The 15,387-nt window shown below is 57.5% G+C and overlaps 2 protein-coding genes across 15 annotated transcripts in view; one reads left to right on the top strand and one right to left on the bottom strand.

The window, feature by feature from the left end:
* Positions 1–11,069, top strand: part of Add1 (adducin 1) — a 31,952-nt gene extending 20,883 nt beyond the window's left edge. For 2 of the 14 annotated variants that reach the window (XM_023700036.1, XM_023700035.1), the window contains exons 10-15: positions 126–227; positions 702–791; positions 1,447–1,539; positions 6,300–6,462; positions 8,246–8,344; positions 10,154–11,069. In XM_023700036.1, the coding sequence (XP_023555804.1) occupies positions 126–227; positions 702–791; positions 1,447–1,539; positions 6,300–6,462; positions 8,246–8,344; positions 10,154–10,482 (876 nt within the window). In that variant the 3' untranslated portion in view covers positions 10,483–11,069. Of the gene's footprint in view, positions 1–125; positions 228–701; positions 792–1,446; positions 1,540–6,299; positions 6,463–8,245; positions 8,345–8,873; positions 8,912–10,153 lie in introns of those variants that run through there. The other 12 variants (XM_023700077.1, XM_023700056.1, XM_023700069.1 and 9 more) reach the window with 7 other exon arrangements.
* Positions 11,070–12,351: 1,282 nt separating this feature from the next.
* On the bottom strand, positions 12,352–15,290 carry Mfsd10 (major facilitator superfamily domain containing 10). The gene is made up of 12 exons (XM_023700033.1): positions 15,049–15,290; positions 14,873–14,969; positions 14,529–14,632; positions 14,235–14,393; positions 14,003–14,164; positions 13,733–13,841; positions 13,536–13,647; positions 13,307–13,415; positions 13,129–13,219; positions 13,013–13,060; positions 12,834–12,923; positions 12,352–12,722 (listed from the first exon to the last, which is right to left on the bottom strand). The coding sequence occupies exons 1-12, from the start codon at positions 15,211–15,213 to the stop codon at positions 12,607–12,609; spliced, it is 1,362 nt and encodes a 453-aa protein (XP_023555801.1). The 5' UTR covers positions 15,214–15,290; the 3' UTR covers positions 12,352–12,606.
* Between the last annotated feature and the right edge of the window lie 97 nt (positions 15,291–15,387).

Here is a 15,387-nt window from a genome sequence, read left to right as displayed (position 1 = left end):
ATTGGTTCAGTCCTCTCTGTGATGTTCTCTGCATGACCAGATGTGACATGGATTGGACAGTGGATGCTGTGGTGTCGCTTATTGTTGTCATAATCCTGACTTTTCAACTGTTCTTGAAATTACAGTGGACTAAGGAGGATGGACATAGAACTTCCACCTCTGCTGTCCCTAACCTGTTTGTTCCATTGAACACTAACCCCAAAGAGGTCCAGGAGATGAGGAACAAGGTGGGTCCTGCTGTCCTCGTGATGGGACTGGACTGGGGGTGGGAGGGGTACTGGCTTCTTGCAGAGGAGTTGAAGCCTTTTCTTAACACTGTTGTTGCCACCCTGTTGGTGAGTACATACTCTTGGGCTCCCAAATCTTGACCTGGTACCTGCCCAGTGGCAGGTCTGATCCTGGCCAGAGCAGACAGCACTGCCCTGCACTTAGAGCTGCGGCTGTGTTGGGACATGTGTTCCATGCATGTTTGTGGTGTCCCTAAATGCTGAGAGTGTGGCCAGTATTTCCTCCAGAGGTAGTGCGGTGAGGGACTTGTTCCCTGTCAGGGTCCCCACCTGCTGACAGGACACCAGCATGTTGGGCAGGCTGCCCCACCTTCCTGGGCTGTGCGGAGTAGAGGTGCCGGTACAGGGCTGCAGAGAACAGCAGAGTGGCTTCTCTGTGCTACTGATGTGTGTGTCTCCCCTTTCCCTCCTCAGATTCGAGAGCAGAACCTGCAGGACATTAAGACAGCTGGGCCCCAGTCCCAGGTCTTGTGTGGTGTAGTGATGGACAGGAGCCTTGTCCAGGTGAGCGCCCAGAAGGGCTCTGGCCTTAGCAGGTGGTGACCAGCCATCTGCTGCAGAGTTGTGAGCTCGGTGAGCATGGGCTTGTACGGTGAGTATATAGGCCCCCAGTGACCTTCGCTGAGAATCTCTGACAGCCCAGCCCCTTCCCTGGTGCCCTAGCTGGGCAGAGCATGCGGAAGATGGCTCCCGCCCCAGTCCTGCACCTGGCAGTGCATGCATGCCCGCGGAGCACGTGCTGCCAGCTTTGGGGGCTGCGGAAGCGCTAGGAGAGGGCTTCCATACTCACGTCTGTAACAAGCACTGCTTGGGTCATCAGGGCGGACGTCTGTTAGCGTGTCCCACATTCACATGCATATCTGTGGAGCGTCCCTGGGGCGCAGCGAAGACAGTGTGTAAGTAGTTATCTCTGACTCTCATGGTGCCGCTGGTGCTTTCCTGACTCCTCAGGGGTGGACAAGTGGTGGTGCATTTTCTCTACTTGGCCAGCTAGAGTTCCAGTTTTGTGTTCAGGGTCTGCACGCACTAAGCCATCATTGCACCCTCACTGTTGATGACATCCCTGCTGCATGCTCGTAGCTGGCTTCCTCCTGTGTTCTCAGGTGATATTTCCAAGGCTGGGCCTGGTGTGCTCTGGTGACTGAGTTTACTGTTGCAGGATGCACCCCTCTCTGACTGTACGGAAACTATCGAAGGGCTCGAGCTTACAGAGCAGACCTTTAGTCCCGCTAAGTCTCTCTCTTTTAGAAAGGTACTCACTGCCCTGTCCTCACCTCCTGTTGGCGCGCGGTGCTCCCCCCGCCCCTGCTCTCCACCTGCCACCCTCTCGGGCATTCTCAGTTACTCATGTACCTCACAAGGAATCTCAGAGTTACTGACGAAGGTGTCCAGAAGGTTCTGTTCTGCCTGTTCTCTCTAAACCATTTGGTATGAGATACATTAGCAGTTTGCAGCATTAGAAGTTGTTGCTGAGAAGTGGCCAGTGTACATGATGTGGTGCTTCGAAAGTCCTGTGTGTGACTGGCCAGTGCCTGCCTCTGGGCTGCAGAGCTTACTCTCGAGCAGGCGGAGTGCAGACAGGCTCCTCTGGGCCTGCCAGCTGTCACAGCTCCTGCATAACTTCTCCCTCGGTCCTTCATCTGTGACCTGAGCAGTTGGAGGCTGTGTCATTGAATGATGTTATTTCAGAGGAATGAGAAATAAAACAAGACTGTGTTTGTCACCCTGTGATAAAGATGCATTTATAAAAGAAAAAAAAAACAAAAAACACCTGAGCCGGAAAGGGTGGTGTACACCTGTATTCCCAGCTTCCGTGAAGGCTGAGGCAGGAGAATCAGAGGTTTGAAGCCAGCCTGGGCAACTTCATGTAGCCCATCTCAGACCAAACATAAAAAGGCTGCGGGTACAGCTCAGTTGTGGAATATGTGCCTCGTACCACGAGGCCCTGGAGTCAGTCCCCAGTACTGCCACACAAGCGAAAAAAAAAAAAAAAAAGCCTACAGCTAACTTTCTTGAATGTTGCGGGCGGGGGTGGGGGCCTCATGGACCTTTCAAAGCCCAGCTCGTAGCTTCTCTGTGTGCATGCACGCCCAGCATGTCCAGGCAGGGTGCTCTGGCTGCATGGCGTAGGGTCGTTGGTGAGTGCTGTGTCCAGAGGACACTGAGGGCACTGCTCCGCTCTGTGTCTCTGCCACGCCCTCTGTGAGATGCAGGGCCACACTGCACTGGGGGGCCAGGCAGAAGCAGGTCTGTGATGGGATTCTACATTCCTGCCTGGATCTCCTGCTCAGAACATTATTGTGCATATTTTTGTCTTAATTCAATGGGTCCCTTTTCTCCCTGGCCTTAGAATTTGCTACCCACTACCATTCTTGGAGCAGATTCTCCAAAAAGGCAGGAAGATACACGCTCTTCCCTGTCATTGTGTCTTTGGTATTGTTGCCTTGAGCTGTAAGCTGCTGTGGTCACTGTCACCTCGGGTGCATGGTGGTATGTGGTTGTGAGTCCAGGTGCTATTTGTGTGCTGCAGAGCACGCTTCAGTACTGCAGTGACAGGGCGTTTGGTGGATCTTGTCTCTGGCCAGCTGTTTGTGTCACAGAATGCGTTTTGGAGGGCTTTGCTCTAAGCCAGAGGTGTTGAGATGTGGGCATGTGTCAGTCCCCTGGCTGTTTCCTGAGCAGATGCAGGGTCCCCACCATTTGTGCGCGTGTTCTCTGGGCCTGTACTGGGCAGAGCACAGGCCACGCTGGCTCCACGTGAGGGCGCGCTGGTGCGTCGCACATGATTGTTTTATCTGCAGTGCTGGGGATGAGACCCGGAGAGTGGCCCAGCCAGGGGTGCTTCCCTGAGCCCCACCTTTACTTTATGTGTAAATCTTTCTCTAGCTTCGGTTCTGTACTTCTCCGCTTCTTCAGTTAACATTTGCACTTTGGTCTCTGTTCCACATTGACCAAATTGTTGCACATCTCATTTTTACAGCGAGAGTTGCTTTGATATCATGGCTGTGCTCTGCCGAAGCTTTTGTCATTTATTCTCCTCTTTTTGGTGAGCCTCCAAGTACAGACCGTCTTGCTCCTTGGGGAGCACGGTGCTGCTGTCTGGCAGCCAGGGTTTCTGCTGGAGCCAACGAAGGGACTGTCCTAACCCCTCCCCATGTGATGTGTTCTGGGTTCTCAGTATAGAAACCAGACCAGAATCCAGTGTTAGAATTGATGAGCCTTTATTACCAGGCCCGGGACTGCTTGACCGTACTCACTCAGGACAGGACAAACGGCGAGGAGCCTTGGAAGCACAGTGGTTTTAAAGCTGGAAACTGCATCCTGTTTGGCAAGCAGATTTGTCATTTAACACAGAACAGCACCTTGAGGGACAGCAGGACCGTTACTCAGTGCACATTCTTTCGGGGCGCACTGTTTGGTTCCCGTTTAACGTTCGTCTGCGTGCACATGGTCCTGACTACCTCAGCAGCACTTCCAGTTGGTTAGCAGCAGCACCTTAGTTACTGTGGACAGTTAGAAACAGTTCAGTCTTTACTTTGATTCATTTTGTAGGTCTACTCTGGGAACTCTCAGTCTGTTGATGATTTATCAGTGGTATACCAAGCCTGCTTGTGGTCTTACAAGGAAGCAGGGTCACAGAAAGTTGAACAGAGTAATTTTTTTTTTTTTTTTCAGAACCGGGGATTGAACTCAGGCCCTTGCTCTTGCCAGGGAAGCACTTATCCTACTGAGCCATCTCCCTGGCCCCTGAACAGAGTAATTTTTTACATTTAGTTTTACATTAACTCATTATACGGTGGACATGCAGGTTCCTGCTTCTGCCCGCCAGCCTGTGTGAGTGGGGGCTGTGAGGAGCGGCCCCCTCGGCCATCAGTGCCCATGGTGGCAGTGTGCAGGGTGACCTTCCCATAGAAAGGGGCAGAGGCCTGTGGAGCTCATGTGAACGCTCTCTGCTGCTGGGCTCATAAACAGCTCAATGCAGACCCTGAGAACCTGGCTGCCCCGGCTCCTGCTGTCTGTGAATGGCCTGATCTGAGAAGAGCCTGTGAAGTCATCTGCATACTGCCACCCAGGGAAGAACTCTGGGTCCCACTGTGCCCATCATGCAGTGTGGGAGAAGTGGGCGGTGCAGTGAGCCCAGCTCACAGGCTTTCTGATCTTGTGAGTAGCGCCCCAGCTATGCATCTCTTCCTTAGAAAAGCCCCTCCCTCCCTTCCCCTTGCCCTCCTTCCCCCCTCCTTCCCCTCCCCTCCCTTGTGGCTCCTCTCCCCTTCCCCTCCTCCTCTTCCATTAGGGACTGAACCCAGGCCTTTGCCCTGAGCTGTATCCTCAGCCTTTTATTTCTTGTTTTCGACAAAGTCTTGCTGAGTTACCACCCACCCTGCCTGAGTCAGGTACAGAAATACTTCTCAGGCATCCGTGTTGGTTGAATTCCTCACAGGGTACCAGGAGGAAGGAGCCTTTGCGGAGGAGGGATGGGCCCCTCTCCATCCTGACCCCCAGCCTGCTTCGCTTTGCAGGCCCCCTGCCCTCTCCTCTGCATTTGCTCCCAGCTGGCCTTGCCAAGGTGTCTGGTTGGAGTGTCTGCCATTGGAGGCCCTGGGCGCTGCTGTTGAGCTGTCCCAGCATGCAAGTCCTGCTTGTCCTCTGGGACATCAAGCCTGAGCTCTTGGGAACATGGGAAGATTGCAGGTTTGAGGCCAGCCAGGGCAGTGTAGCAAGTAAGGCCTTGTCTTGAAATGGTTAGTGGGCTGAGCTGTAGCCTGGTGGTGGGGACCTGCCCAGCCCACACGAGGCCTGCGTTCAGCACTATGACAAACAAGTCAACGCAGAACAAGCTCTGAACAAGGCCCTGATGGCTCAGTGACAGGAGATTGTTGATATTTTTTTCTTTACTAATTTTGTACATTTAATTTAAAAGAGTTGAGGCCCTGCACGCCTCATGTCACCTCATTTTATTGTCAGTGACAACAGGATGGGTGCATTTACAGAATGCCATCTTGTGAGGGGACCTTGGCCGGTGGGAACCTGGCAGAGTCCTCTTGCTGGTCATAAGCCAGGCCCCTGAACAGGGCTGGGCATCTCCTGGCAGAGCCACAGGTGCTGTCCTTTCTGTGGTAGGCTGCTGCTCAGTGATTCAGGTGTCCTCTGGTCGGGCTAGTTGGGAGGCACCCTTGGCCAGGAGTCCCGAAGACCCTCCCTTCGCATAGCAGCTGTGCTGCTGGCCAGGTGCAGGGCTGTGTGCTGTGTGGTGATGCGCAGCTGAGGGGCTGTGGCAGTGTGGGCCACGCTGGGAGAGGAGGGTGTGGAGGTGGCTCTGTGGTCTGGGGCTGTCCTGTCTTCTTTCCTGTCTGGAAGCACTTGTGAAGACCTGGGTGTGGGCGCAGCTGTGACTGCAGACCATGTGAGGACACTTCCTTCCCCCAGCCCCGGGGGCTGAGCTGTGGGCAGAGTTGCCTGCTTGGGCTGTCGCAGCCTCTGTGCTTGCCTGCTGGTGCTCAGTTCCACCCTGTGCCCTTTTTGTGGACTTAGCTGAGGAGCTTGTTGGTTACTTTGCTCACTGCTGTTGTTCTGCAGATTCTGGCAGCTTTCTAAATCCTCAAGCAGATCTCAGTGTGCAGGGCGTGTTATTCCAGGATGTCCGGGGAAAGGTTCAGGAGCTGGTGTCGCCCAGGACACATAGGCAGTGCTCACTGCGGCATTGTCTGACGTCATAGGGATGGGACAGAAGGGGAGAGGCCCTCTGTACCGTGCATCTGCACCATTGTGCTTTCAGACATGGGGCAGGGTAGGGTTTCCTCTCCTGTTGTGTGTGTTGTGTGATACGGAGCTATTGCCATGTCTTCAGCCACTGAAGGCTGTAGCTCCGTTTACCCCTTGGGCCCCAGCTGGCGTAGTTTGGGGCATCTGTCGCTCCCTAAAGGCCTGCTCCTGCCTACAGCCTGCCTGGGAAGAGGGCAAGTCCCTTCCTGGCCAGGCTGCTGCAGACCACGCCACTCTTGTCATCTACAGGGGGAGCTGGTGACGGCTTCCAAGGCCATCATTGAGAAGGAGTATCAGCCGCATGTCATCGTGAGCACTGCGGGCCCCAACCCCTTCCATGCGCTCACTGACCGCGAGCTGGAGGAGTACCGCAGGGAGGTGGAGCGGAAGCAGAGGGGTGCGGAGTGTGAAGGTGAGCACCGTCCGGCTGGCACGGCCCCAGGAGAGCAGGCGGAGCGGGACTGTGTGTGTGTGCAAGAACGGCTGCATGCAGGGCCAAAGTTTGTGTCTTGTTAGAAGCTGACCAGGAGTCATTCCACATTTCACCTTGGTCATGGGGGCTGGGCAGGTGGGGGTCGTCAGCACTCTCTGCACCTGAGAAGAGCACTGGCTGGCAGGGCTTCACGTGGGGGCGGGACTGCAGGAGCTTCCAGCAGGGCCTCCTAGCAGTGCAGGTGTCCTCAGGAAATAGTCAAGGAGGGCCGGGGAGGTGGCTCAGTAGAGTACACGCTAGGGCCTGAGTTCAGTCCCGGGTTCCGCCAAAAAAGAAAAGGAAGAAAGAAAACAGTCAAGGAGCTGGGTGTGGTGGTGCGTGCCTGTAATCCCAGCACTTGGGAGGCTGAAGCAGGGGGATCACTGTGAGTTCAAGGCCAGCGTGAACTACATAGTGAAATCGAGTCTCAAAAAAAAAAAGAAAAGAGTTGAGGGCTTCTGCCCAGAGTTCTGTGCTCACTGCTCAAGCAGGGCTGGGTGCTGGTCCTTCTGACTGACTTCCGTCCCGTGGGGCAAGGGGTCAGGCAAGGAGAAGCCATTCATTTGGACTAGTGGGAAGCCAGCCTGAGTATTGTTTTCTTGTGATCCTGAGATCAGACTGGGCCCTCCCCTGTGCTAAGCATCTTTCTCCCCACTGCCAGAGGCCAGCACCTCGTTTTGCTAGAGGCCTCAAAGCCATTTATGTCCCAAGGGAGGTGATGTGTAGGTATGGCTGGCCTTTGGTCCAAGAATTGGATCTAAGAGCCGAGGGTCTAGAGGTCCTGAGCTGATAACAGAAACATTTTCATTGAAAAGAGTTGGTTTTTTATTTTTAATTAGGGTTATTATGATAACTGTTTTTCAGTATGAGAAATGGACTTGGATTTTTTTTTTTTTCTTTTTTGAGACGGAGTCCCAGAGTCCCACTCTTAATTCATGCTGGCCTTGAACTCAGTGTGTAGCCCAGGCTGGTGTGAAACTTTTGTGGATCATCCTGCCTCAGCCTCCCCAGTGCTGGGATTGTAGGCTTGTCCTGCCACACCTAGCAGTTTGGAATATTCTGGACCCAGAGCGTCTCTCCCTGCCTTTCCCACTCTGGTCCATATCTCAGCATATTTCAAACAAAAGGATAAGAGTTGCCAAGCTTAAATTGTTGATGGAAAACTTGCCCCATTTAGCAACCAACTGGAGAGTGGGGCAGGCCGAGGGGTAATCATGGGGATGGCAAGCACAGGCTTCCCCAGGGCAGATCCCTGGAAGGCGAGGAGGAGTGACAGGAGTTTCCTTGTGCCAGGAGCAGGAGGGTCAGCTGAGAGCTCAGGAACTCCGGCCTCCAGCTTGGTCCTGGCCCGACCTCTGCAGAGGGCGCTATGGGAAGCCTGAGGTGCACCAGGAGCCAGGCCTGCTCTGGATGTGCCCTGGCCAGGCACTGTCCTGGGGGTGTCTGGCAGCTCTGTGTCCCTGAGAGCACAGGGGAGAGGAGAGGTTTCTTTGGTTCTTGGTTTCTGACTCCGGCCTGTGCTTCTGGGCCTGTGGTGAGCTGTACCCTGTGCACAGGGTGGGCAGGGGGCGTAGAGAAGAAAGGTGCAGCCCTGGGACCTCCTTCAGCTCAGCCTCGCAGCTGGGACCCAGCCTCCCATGCCTGGTGTCCAGGCACATTCAAGGTCCAGGCTGTCCCTAGTCTCGAGTGCTACACATTCTTTCCCCTTTGTATGCATCTGCAGAGACTGTGGACAACTCTAGAGAACAGAAAGACAAGAGTCCTCCAGACCAGCCGGCTGTGCCCCACACGCCCCCCAGCACCCCTGTCAAGCTGGAGGAAGGTGAGCTCTGGGCACATGGAGCCCCTCGGAGGGAGGGTGCATGGCTGGCAGCGCACTGGTAACTGTTCTGTAACGTGAGTACAGAGTGTGCATTTGCATTCGAACCAGCGCCTCATGTGGCCCTGAAGGCCCTAGCCGAGTCCCAGTCTCGTTACTGTTCTCAGTCCTGAGTAATGTGAGGCCCCAGAGTGGGGCTTGGGTGACCCCGAGGAAGGGCAGACCTTCCAGCGGACGCTGCCTTTGCGTCTGGTGTCCGTTTTGCCCGTTGCTTGCACACTTCCTGTCCGTCCTATCTGGAGGCGACACCGTCTTTCATGTGGCTGCAAGACATGTGGCGTGCTGCTCCGTGGTGCACTGAGAGCCCCAGCCGCTCTTGGTGTGCGTTCGGCACGTCTGTCCCTTGGTCTCGTCCGCCCATGTCTCCCTGTTCTGTGCTCCCCAAGAATGGCTCGGCCCGTAGTGGAACCCAGTGGCTGTGACAATGCATAGATTCTCTACTTGTGCTTTTCTCTCTCGTGCCGCCTTGCAGCAGGAGATGGATGTGCTAAAGAGTACCTGTTACCCTAGTAAGTACTGCCACGCCTGGCCCGCACTCCCCTTCCCTGCCCCGTGCTCTGCTCGTTCTCTGCCGCTTTGCTTCTGCAGCTTTGTTTTCTGTTTACTTAGAATAAAAACAGAGGCCTTCTTTTTTGTACCTGTCCATATGGGGCCTCCCCAGGAGTAGCTGAGCACCTGTGCCCGGCGCCTGCTGGCCTGCAGGAGGCTCTTAGGCTCAGCCTTCAGGCATCGCTTGGAAATGTGTGATGCAAAGGTTTTGCCAGATCGGGCTGGATGTAGATGTGGGCTGGTTCCGGCTAAGTAGGTTCTGCACTAATGTGTCAGATGGCTTGGACCTATGCCTAAACGAGACTGGCAACTTGAAGTGGGCTGAGAGGAGCATTTGCTTTTTAAGAGATGAAGCACACCTGTCATCCCAGCACTCAGGAGGCTGAGCCCGGAGGCCTCTAAGCTCAGGCCCAGCCTGGGCAATTCAGTGAATGAGCAAAACCTTGCCTTAAAAAAGGGAAGGCTCTGGGAACACAGCTCACGGCAAAGCCCTGGGTTAAACCCTAGTGTTGCCAAGAAGAAAAATAACATTTGGTCAAATGACTTCAGTTCTCCTGGGCTTGATCAGGGCAGGATAGTGCCTGCAGCGTGCGCACAGCACTCCTCCAAGCACGGCATGGAGTTACCGGCAGGGGCCTTCAGGGCCCCTCCAGCTGCCCCCCACTGTAGCGGTGAGCGCTTGGGGCTGGTGCGCCTGGAGCCAGGCTGCTCCTGTGCTGATGTCTGGCTGAATTTAAGCATTAAATGATTTGGTGTTGCCTAACGTGCCAGTCGCGAGTAACTCTGGATGGGCTAGAACTTCTCTCCAACACTGGTGTCCCCAGGCTGGGGGAGACGGGTCCCTTGTCAGTCTGCCAGCGCAGACAACCCAGAGTGCAGCCTGCTCTCGGCCCGTGGCCCTTCCTTCTCCTCACCCTTGTTTAACAGCTCTGCAGCTGTCCTGGGGACACCAGCTGCTGCAGGGCCAGATGTAGGCTGAAGGTCACAACCACTAATACCTGAGCAAAGCGTTTCCTGTGTGGGTGCTCACTCGTGTGCCCGGTTGAGTGTGTGCTTTGTAATGGCTCTGTGCAGCCCTCATGTAGAGGAGACCCTAGGCAGGGTGGCTTGCCTCAGAGAGCCATAGAACCGCACAGTGGCAGCTCTGGAGCCAGCACCCGTGCCAGGCCACCAGCTCTCATCATCTTCCACCCCCACCGCCAGACCTCCCGCAGGAGCTGCCCTCTGTGGACGACAGTGATGCTGCCACCTTCAAGCCCACACTCCCCGACCTGTCCCCTGATGAGCCTTCAGAAGCATTGGGCTTCCCACCAGTGGAGGAGGAGACAGCAGCCCCTGCCACGGCAGAGCCAGAGCCAGAGCCAGAGCCAGCCTCGGCCCCAGTGGCTGAAGAGGCAGCCCTCCCGGCTGCCGAGGAGGGGTCTGCTGCGGACCCTGGCAGCGACGGGTCCCCAGGCAAGTCCCCGTCCAAGAAGAAGAAGAAGTTCCGCACACCCTCCTTCCTAAAGAAGAGCAAGAAGCGTGATTCCTGAAGGCCCTGTGCAAACCACGTGCTGTCCTGCCTGAAGTGACTCTGGCTCTACCAGCGTCCTCATTATGTGTCCTGTTCTGTCCTCTTGTGTAATGGAATGCAAAAATCCAAGCACCATGTAGCTAGAGCCCCACCCCACATGACCAACCCCTGCAGAGCCGTGCTACAAGTGTCCCTCAGCCTGGGAGCCTCTGCTCAGTGCTGTGAGCTGTGTTCTCCCAAGGGTGGGGGGGGGTCCATCATGGCGTTGGTGGCAGGTCCCAGAGACCTCTGCTCCTCTGGTCACAGGTGCGACCTCCTGAGCCCAACCCTTACTCCTCTTTGTGCCCTTAGGCGTCCTGTCCCTGCTCGGCTCTCCAGCCCAGGTGTCTCAGGTGACGGAATCTGACTCGTAGCTTCTGCTGGCTCAGTGACCCCTTTATCTTGCACATGGCCCCATCCTGTGGATGCTCTCGCATGCCCACCGTGGCCTGGTCCCGTGGCTACCTGCAGAGCTGGGCCCAGTCTCAGGATGGCCCACGTGCACCCAGCTCGCTGTGCATGGTCTCACTGGTGACCCTGACCAAAACCAGATTCAAGAGTCCCTGGCTTCCTGTCACAGGGGAGGGATGCAGGAGGGAACAGTCCTTTCTGGAATTTTCTTTCAGCAGGTTTGCCATTTAGCCTTTTTGACTGTGACTGTGAACAGGCTGCATTGTGTTAGCTTTCTCTAGAGCCCATGGCATACTGCAGTGGAGCACTGGTCACCTGGTTTGGGGGTTTAGGAATGGAGTGGGACTGTCCCTACTTTACCTCAGCCTGAGGGCACTCTAGTTTTGAAGAAGGTAACTCGAGGTGGAAGTTGGTCCTGGTGTCCCACCCCACACAGCACCATCGGTGGAGCCTGCACCTCCTCCCCCTTGATGGAACTGGGACCTTCCAGTAGTGCAAACAGCTGTGTGGCTGGGGGTGGTGATGACCTGTTTTGAGGGCCTTCCCTGTGCTGGTCTGGCAAGTAGGGAAACCTGGGGGGCTCCTGCTACATTCCACAGAGGACAGCCCTCAGGAGAGTTGGTGCCAGAGGCAGGCTCAGGTCTCAGCATGGCTCCCACTGACTCCAGGTGGAACTGAGCTGGCCGCAGGCTGTGCGCCCTCTCAGGGCACCGCTATGGTGGTAGGAAGCTCCCTGCCTCTCCTGGACTCTCCTCTCACTCCTCCTGCCTTTCCTCTATCCCACATATGCAATGACCTTAATTTTCACTTTTGTAGTCTAATTCTTTGTATTACAACATGAAATATAGTTGCATATACGGACCAGACTTGGAGGACAGGTCCTGGATGTTCTTTCTGCATTGTAACATGTTTTATTCACAAATAAAACTCTTTAAGCAGTTTCTTTGCCTAAGTCTTAACAGTTTTCAACTACCTTTGTCTCTGGGGACAACCTGCTTGGGTCCCCCTCTGTCCCTCTCTGACAGAAACTTTCTTTCCCCCAATAAATATATTCTGTTCTTAAAAAAAATACCCTTGTCTCCTAAAAATAGGGTTTCCAGAATGTGTCTCATGCTCCAGTGCAAACAACCCCTATGTGCCTATTTCTCACCTAGATGTTCTAAACAGACACCTGTTCTTCCTCCCTGGAATTCGCAGTGGTATCTGGGAGATGCCAGTCAGTCAGTGACAGAGATGAGGGTCCATCCTGGGCCTGGGCTCAGCAGAGGAGGTCAGGGAGGGCCAAAGCCCGAGGCCCATCCCACGCCCAGGGCCTGACCCCTGCCTGGGGCTGCAGCTGGCGCTGCCCTTTGCTGCAGGGGAGCCCAGTGCTGTACTAGGCCTTGGCCCAAGTGTCTGTGGGGTGGGTGGCAGGGCAGAGCTGCTGGGGAGAGCGCACTGGTACAAAATAGCTGCTTTATTTGTCATTTGGAAGCTTGGCCCAGGGCCTGAGGCACTGGCCCAAAGGCCTTGTCACTGAACCACTCGGGCCTGGAGGGTAAGGCCAGTAGGGCAAGGCACCCAGGGCCGCTGCCCAGATTTCCTCCCAGTGCCTCACAAGGAGTGGGTCAGGGTGGAGCAGAGTGGTGAGGATGGGGGACTTGGGCAGTGGGGAGTCACCCCGATGGTCCAGACTGGGCTCGCAGCACTTCGGCTACTCAGCCTTGAGCCCTGGTGCTGGGTGCCTCAGTTTCTGCAGGAGGAGGACAGGGAGCAGGAAAAGCCCCGAACACATGGTGAAGCAAGCCTGGGCTCCAGCCAGCCAGTACACTGTGGGGAGAGAGGGTGAGCCCAGCCCATGTCTACATGACCGCAAGGACGCTGGGGGTGGCGGGGTAGAGGACAGGACAACATGTCCTCAGTGCTGCACCAGGCCCTTACCTGAGGCGGCCACCATGGGCCCTACTGCCCTGCCCAGGGAACCCAGGCTCCGCAGCGTGCCCATGACTGTGCCCTTCTGCCCCGGTGAGCCTGTGGGGAAACCCCGTCAGGTGCCATGGGTGCTTTTCACCTCCCCGCCAGCCAGCCAGGTAGGTAGTCTCTGGGAGGGAGGTGCTCACCGTAGCTGGCTACCATGGAGGACAGGCAGGGTACGACAACTGCGGCGGCTGTGGGAACACAGGAGAAGCCATCAGGCCAGAGGTGCTGGTGTTCCTCCCACCCACAAAACACTCACCAAAGGAGTAGAGCAACAGCCCCAGCCCCAGTGTGGGCAGCGAGTAGCCCCAGCCGATGAGGAGGAAGGCTGGCACCAGCAGCAGCATGGCCTGTGGGGGCACAGTGGCTTTAGATCCCGGCCAGTGCCCAGCCCTGCCTGGGGCACTACCTGCTGCCTGCCGCAGAGGGAGCCCTACCCATGTCACGGCTGTGACTTCTTTGCCAGGGCGGATCCGCCGGGCGTAGGCACCCTGGACGGTGGCCATGGTGAGACCGATGAAGAAGAACATCTTGCCCTGCTGTAGGCTGTGAGGCAGACAGTGAGTAGAGGCCATGGGCCACTGACCGCAACGCCTGGGGACAGGTGCCTGGCAGGGGCTCCCTAGCATGGGCCAGGGGCAAGGCCAGGTGTCCCTGAGGACCCACCTGGTGAACTGGAAGCGCTGGTGTACCAGGAAGCTCAAGATGTACTCCAGACCCGAGAACAAGAAGAGGTAGAGGAAGTAGACCAGGCCCAGGCGGCGAAGGCTGCAGAGCCCTACAAAGCATCCGGGTGCAGGTGGGCTGGGGCCCAATGGGCAGGTGAGGGAGCTGCGGGCGGCAAGAGGCTGCGGGCTCCTTACTGTCTCGGTTAGGGGGATCCTGGCCACGGGCTACAGCTTCGAACTGGAGCAGCGCGAGGGGGCTGAGCAGGCTGGTAGCTGTGCGGAGGCCGAGGGTGACAGAGGGTGCCTGTAGGAGGGTTGGGGAGGCCTGGCAGAAGGCTGGGGCGTGTGGCCGGGACCAGGACCCAGGGGAGCAGAGGCCAAGCTTCTAGACAACAGGAGGCAGCCCACCTCCCCACAGCCAACACATGGGGGACCCCGTGCCTGTCAATCCTGCCCCAGCCCTACCCGCTTCTCCCGGGGCAGGGTCTCCGGAAGAAAGCAGAAGATGAAGAGCAGGTCCGACACTGCGAAGAGCAGGCTGAGCCAGGGCGCCATCTCCACAGGCAGGGAGGCCCCAAGCATGGGACCCAGCGTGAAGGCCAGGGAGAAGGCCACGCCAATGACTGCCTGGGAAGAACACCACGTGAGTAGGCACTGAGGGCCTGGGCGTCCCCAGGCAGGCCTGGTACACACTCACCATGCCCTGGCTGTGGGCCGATGGCGAACCCAGGTCAGCAACGATGGCTGTGGAGAGGCTGACGTTCCCTTTGCTGATGCCCCCAATCACCCTGGAGACCAGGAAGGCCGCGAAGCTCCGGGAGGCAGCCCACACAGCATAGGAGGTGGCCAGGCCCACCTGTGGGGACGGGCAAGGGCCACCTGTGCTCCCAGTGCTGCCTCCATGCAGCCGATTCAGCCACAGGAGCAGGAGGAACCACGGCTGCGCCCCACTGCCCGGCCGGCCCGCCCCCTACGGGCAGTCGTGACGCACCAGGGACAGCAGCATCACGGGCCGCCTGCCCACGCAGTCCGAGGCGGCCCCTGTTAGCGGCGCGCAGAGGAACTGCAGGAGGGAGAAGCCCGAGCCAATGAGACCTGATCAGGGGACAGATGCCACCGTCAAGGGCCGCCCCAGGCCAGGGTGGCTTCAGACCACGGCCCGCACACTGGGGTGGCCCCCAGAGAGGGCGAGGAGGATGGAGGAGGGTGCAGAAGTCCCCAGAAGGAGAAGACTGCGACTCATTGGGGGCGAGGAGTGAGGAACAAGAAGCCCGGGGACCCAAGCAGCACCAGGCCCCCGAGCAGGGACAGCCTTGGCCTCGGGCTGGGTCGTACCTCCGAACAGGACGCTGTTGTACCTCTTCTCCGCTGGCATCCTGATCGCCGTGGCGAACCAGTCCACGCCACGCTGCCACGAGCCGTACAGCGGGTCCTGCAAAGAGGAGCGCGGGGCTGGGAGGCCGAGGCGGCGGGGTGGGGCGTCCCCACCGCCGGGGAGCACCCGGGCTCACGTGCGCGCGGCCGTGACTCTCCAGCAGCCCGGGCAGCAGCGGCAGCAGCAGCGAGAAGGCCAGCAGGTCCAGCAGCAGCCCGAGGAAGAGCACGGCCAGCACGCGGCGCGCAGGCTGCGGGCGGATGGGCGGCCGCGGGGTGCAGCCGGCGCGCCCCGACTCCATGGCTGCTCCCGCGGGCCTACCGACGGTGAGAACCCACGGCCCCAGGAAATTGCGTCCACCCGCTCCTGCTGCCGGGGACCAGGTGCCCGTGCCCCGCGAGACACACACCGCACAGCACCCCGCGTTGGCAGCGGAGAACCAGAAGCCGCGCCCCTGCGGGCACCCGGGAGGGAG

Source organism: Octodon degus, unplaced genomic scaffold (genome assembly GCF_000260255.1).
Source record: "Octodon degus isolate 3935 unplaced genomic scaffold, OctDeg1.0 scaffold00006, whole genome shotgun sequence".
NCBI classification, from domain to species: domain Eukaryota; kingdom Metazoa; phylum Chordata; class Mammalia; order Rodentia; family Octodontidae; genus Octodon; species Octodon degus.
This window is presented reverse-complemented; position numbering and strand designations above follow the sequence as displayed.

What these genes read in the sequence shown, in the direction of transcription:
- Mfsd10 (XM_023700033.1), bottom strand. Translation starts at nt 15,213, where the DNA reads ATGGAGTCGGGGCGCGCCGGCTGCACCCCGCGGCCGCCCATCCGCCCG. An exon ending in CGGCCCACAGCCAGGGCATG is followed by an intron (nt 14,165 to 14,234) that starts GTGAGTGTGTAC and finishes TGTTCTTCCCAG; the next exon opens with GCAGTCATTGGCGTGGCCTT. An exon ending in GCTGTTGCTCTACTCCTTTG is followed by an intron (nt 13,061 to 13,128) that starts GTGAGTGTTTTG and finishes GTGTTCCCACAG; the next exon opens with CCGCCGCAGTTGTCGTACCC.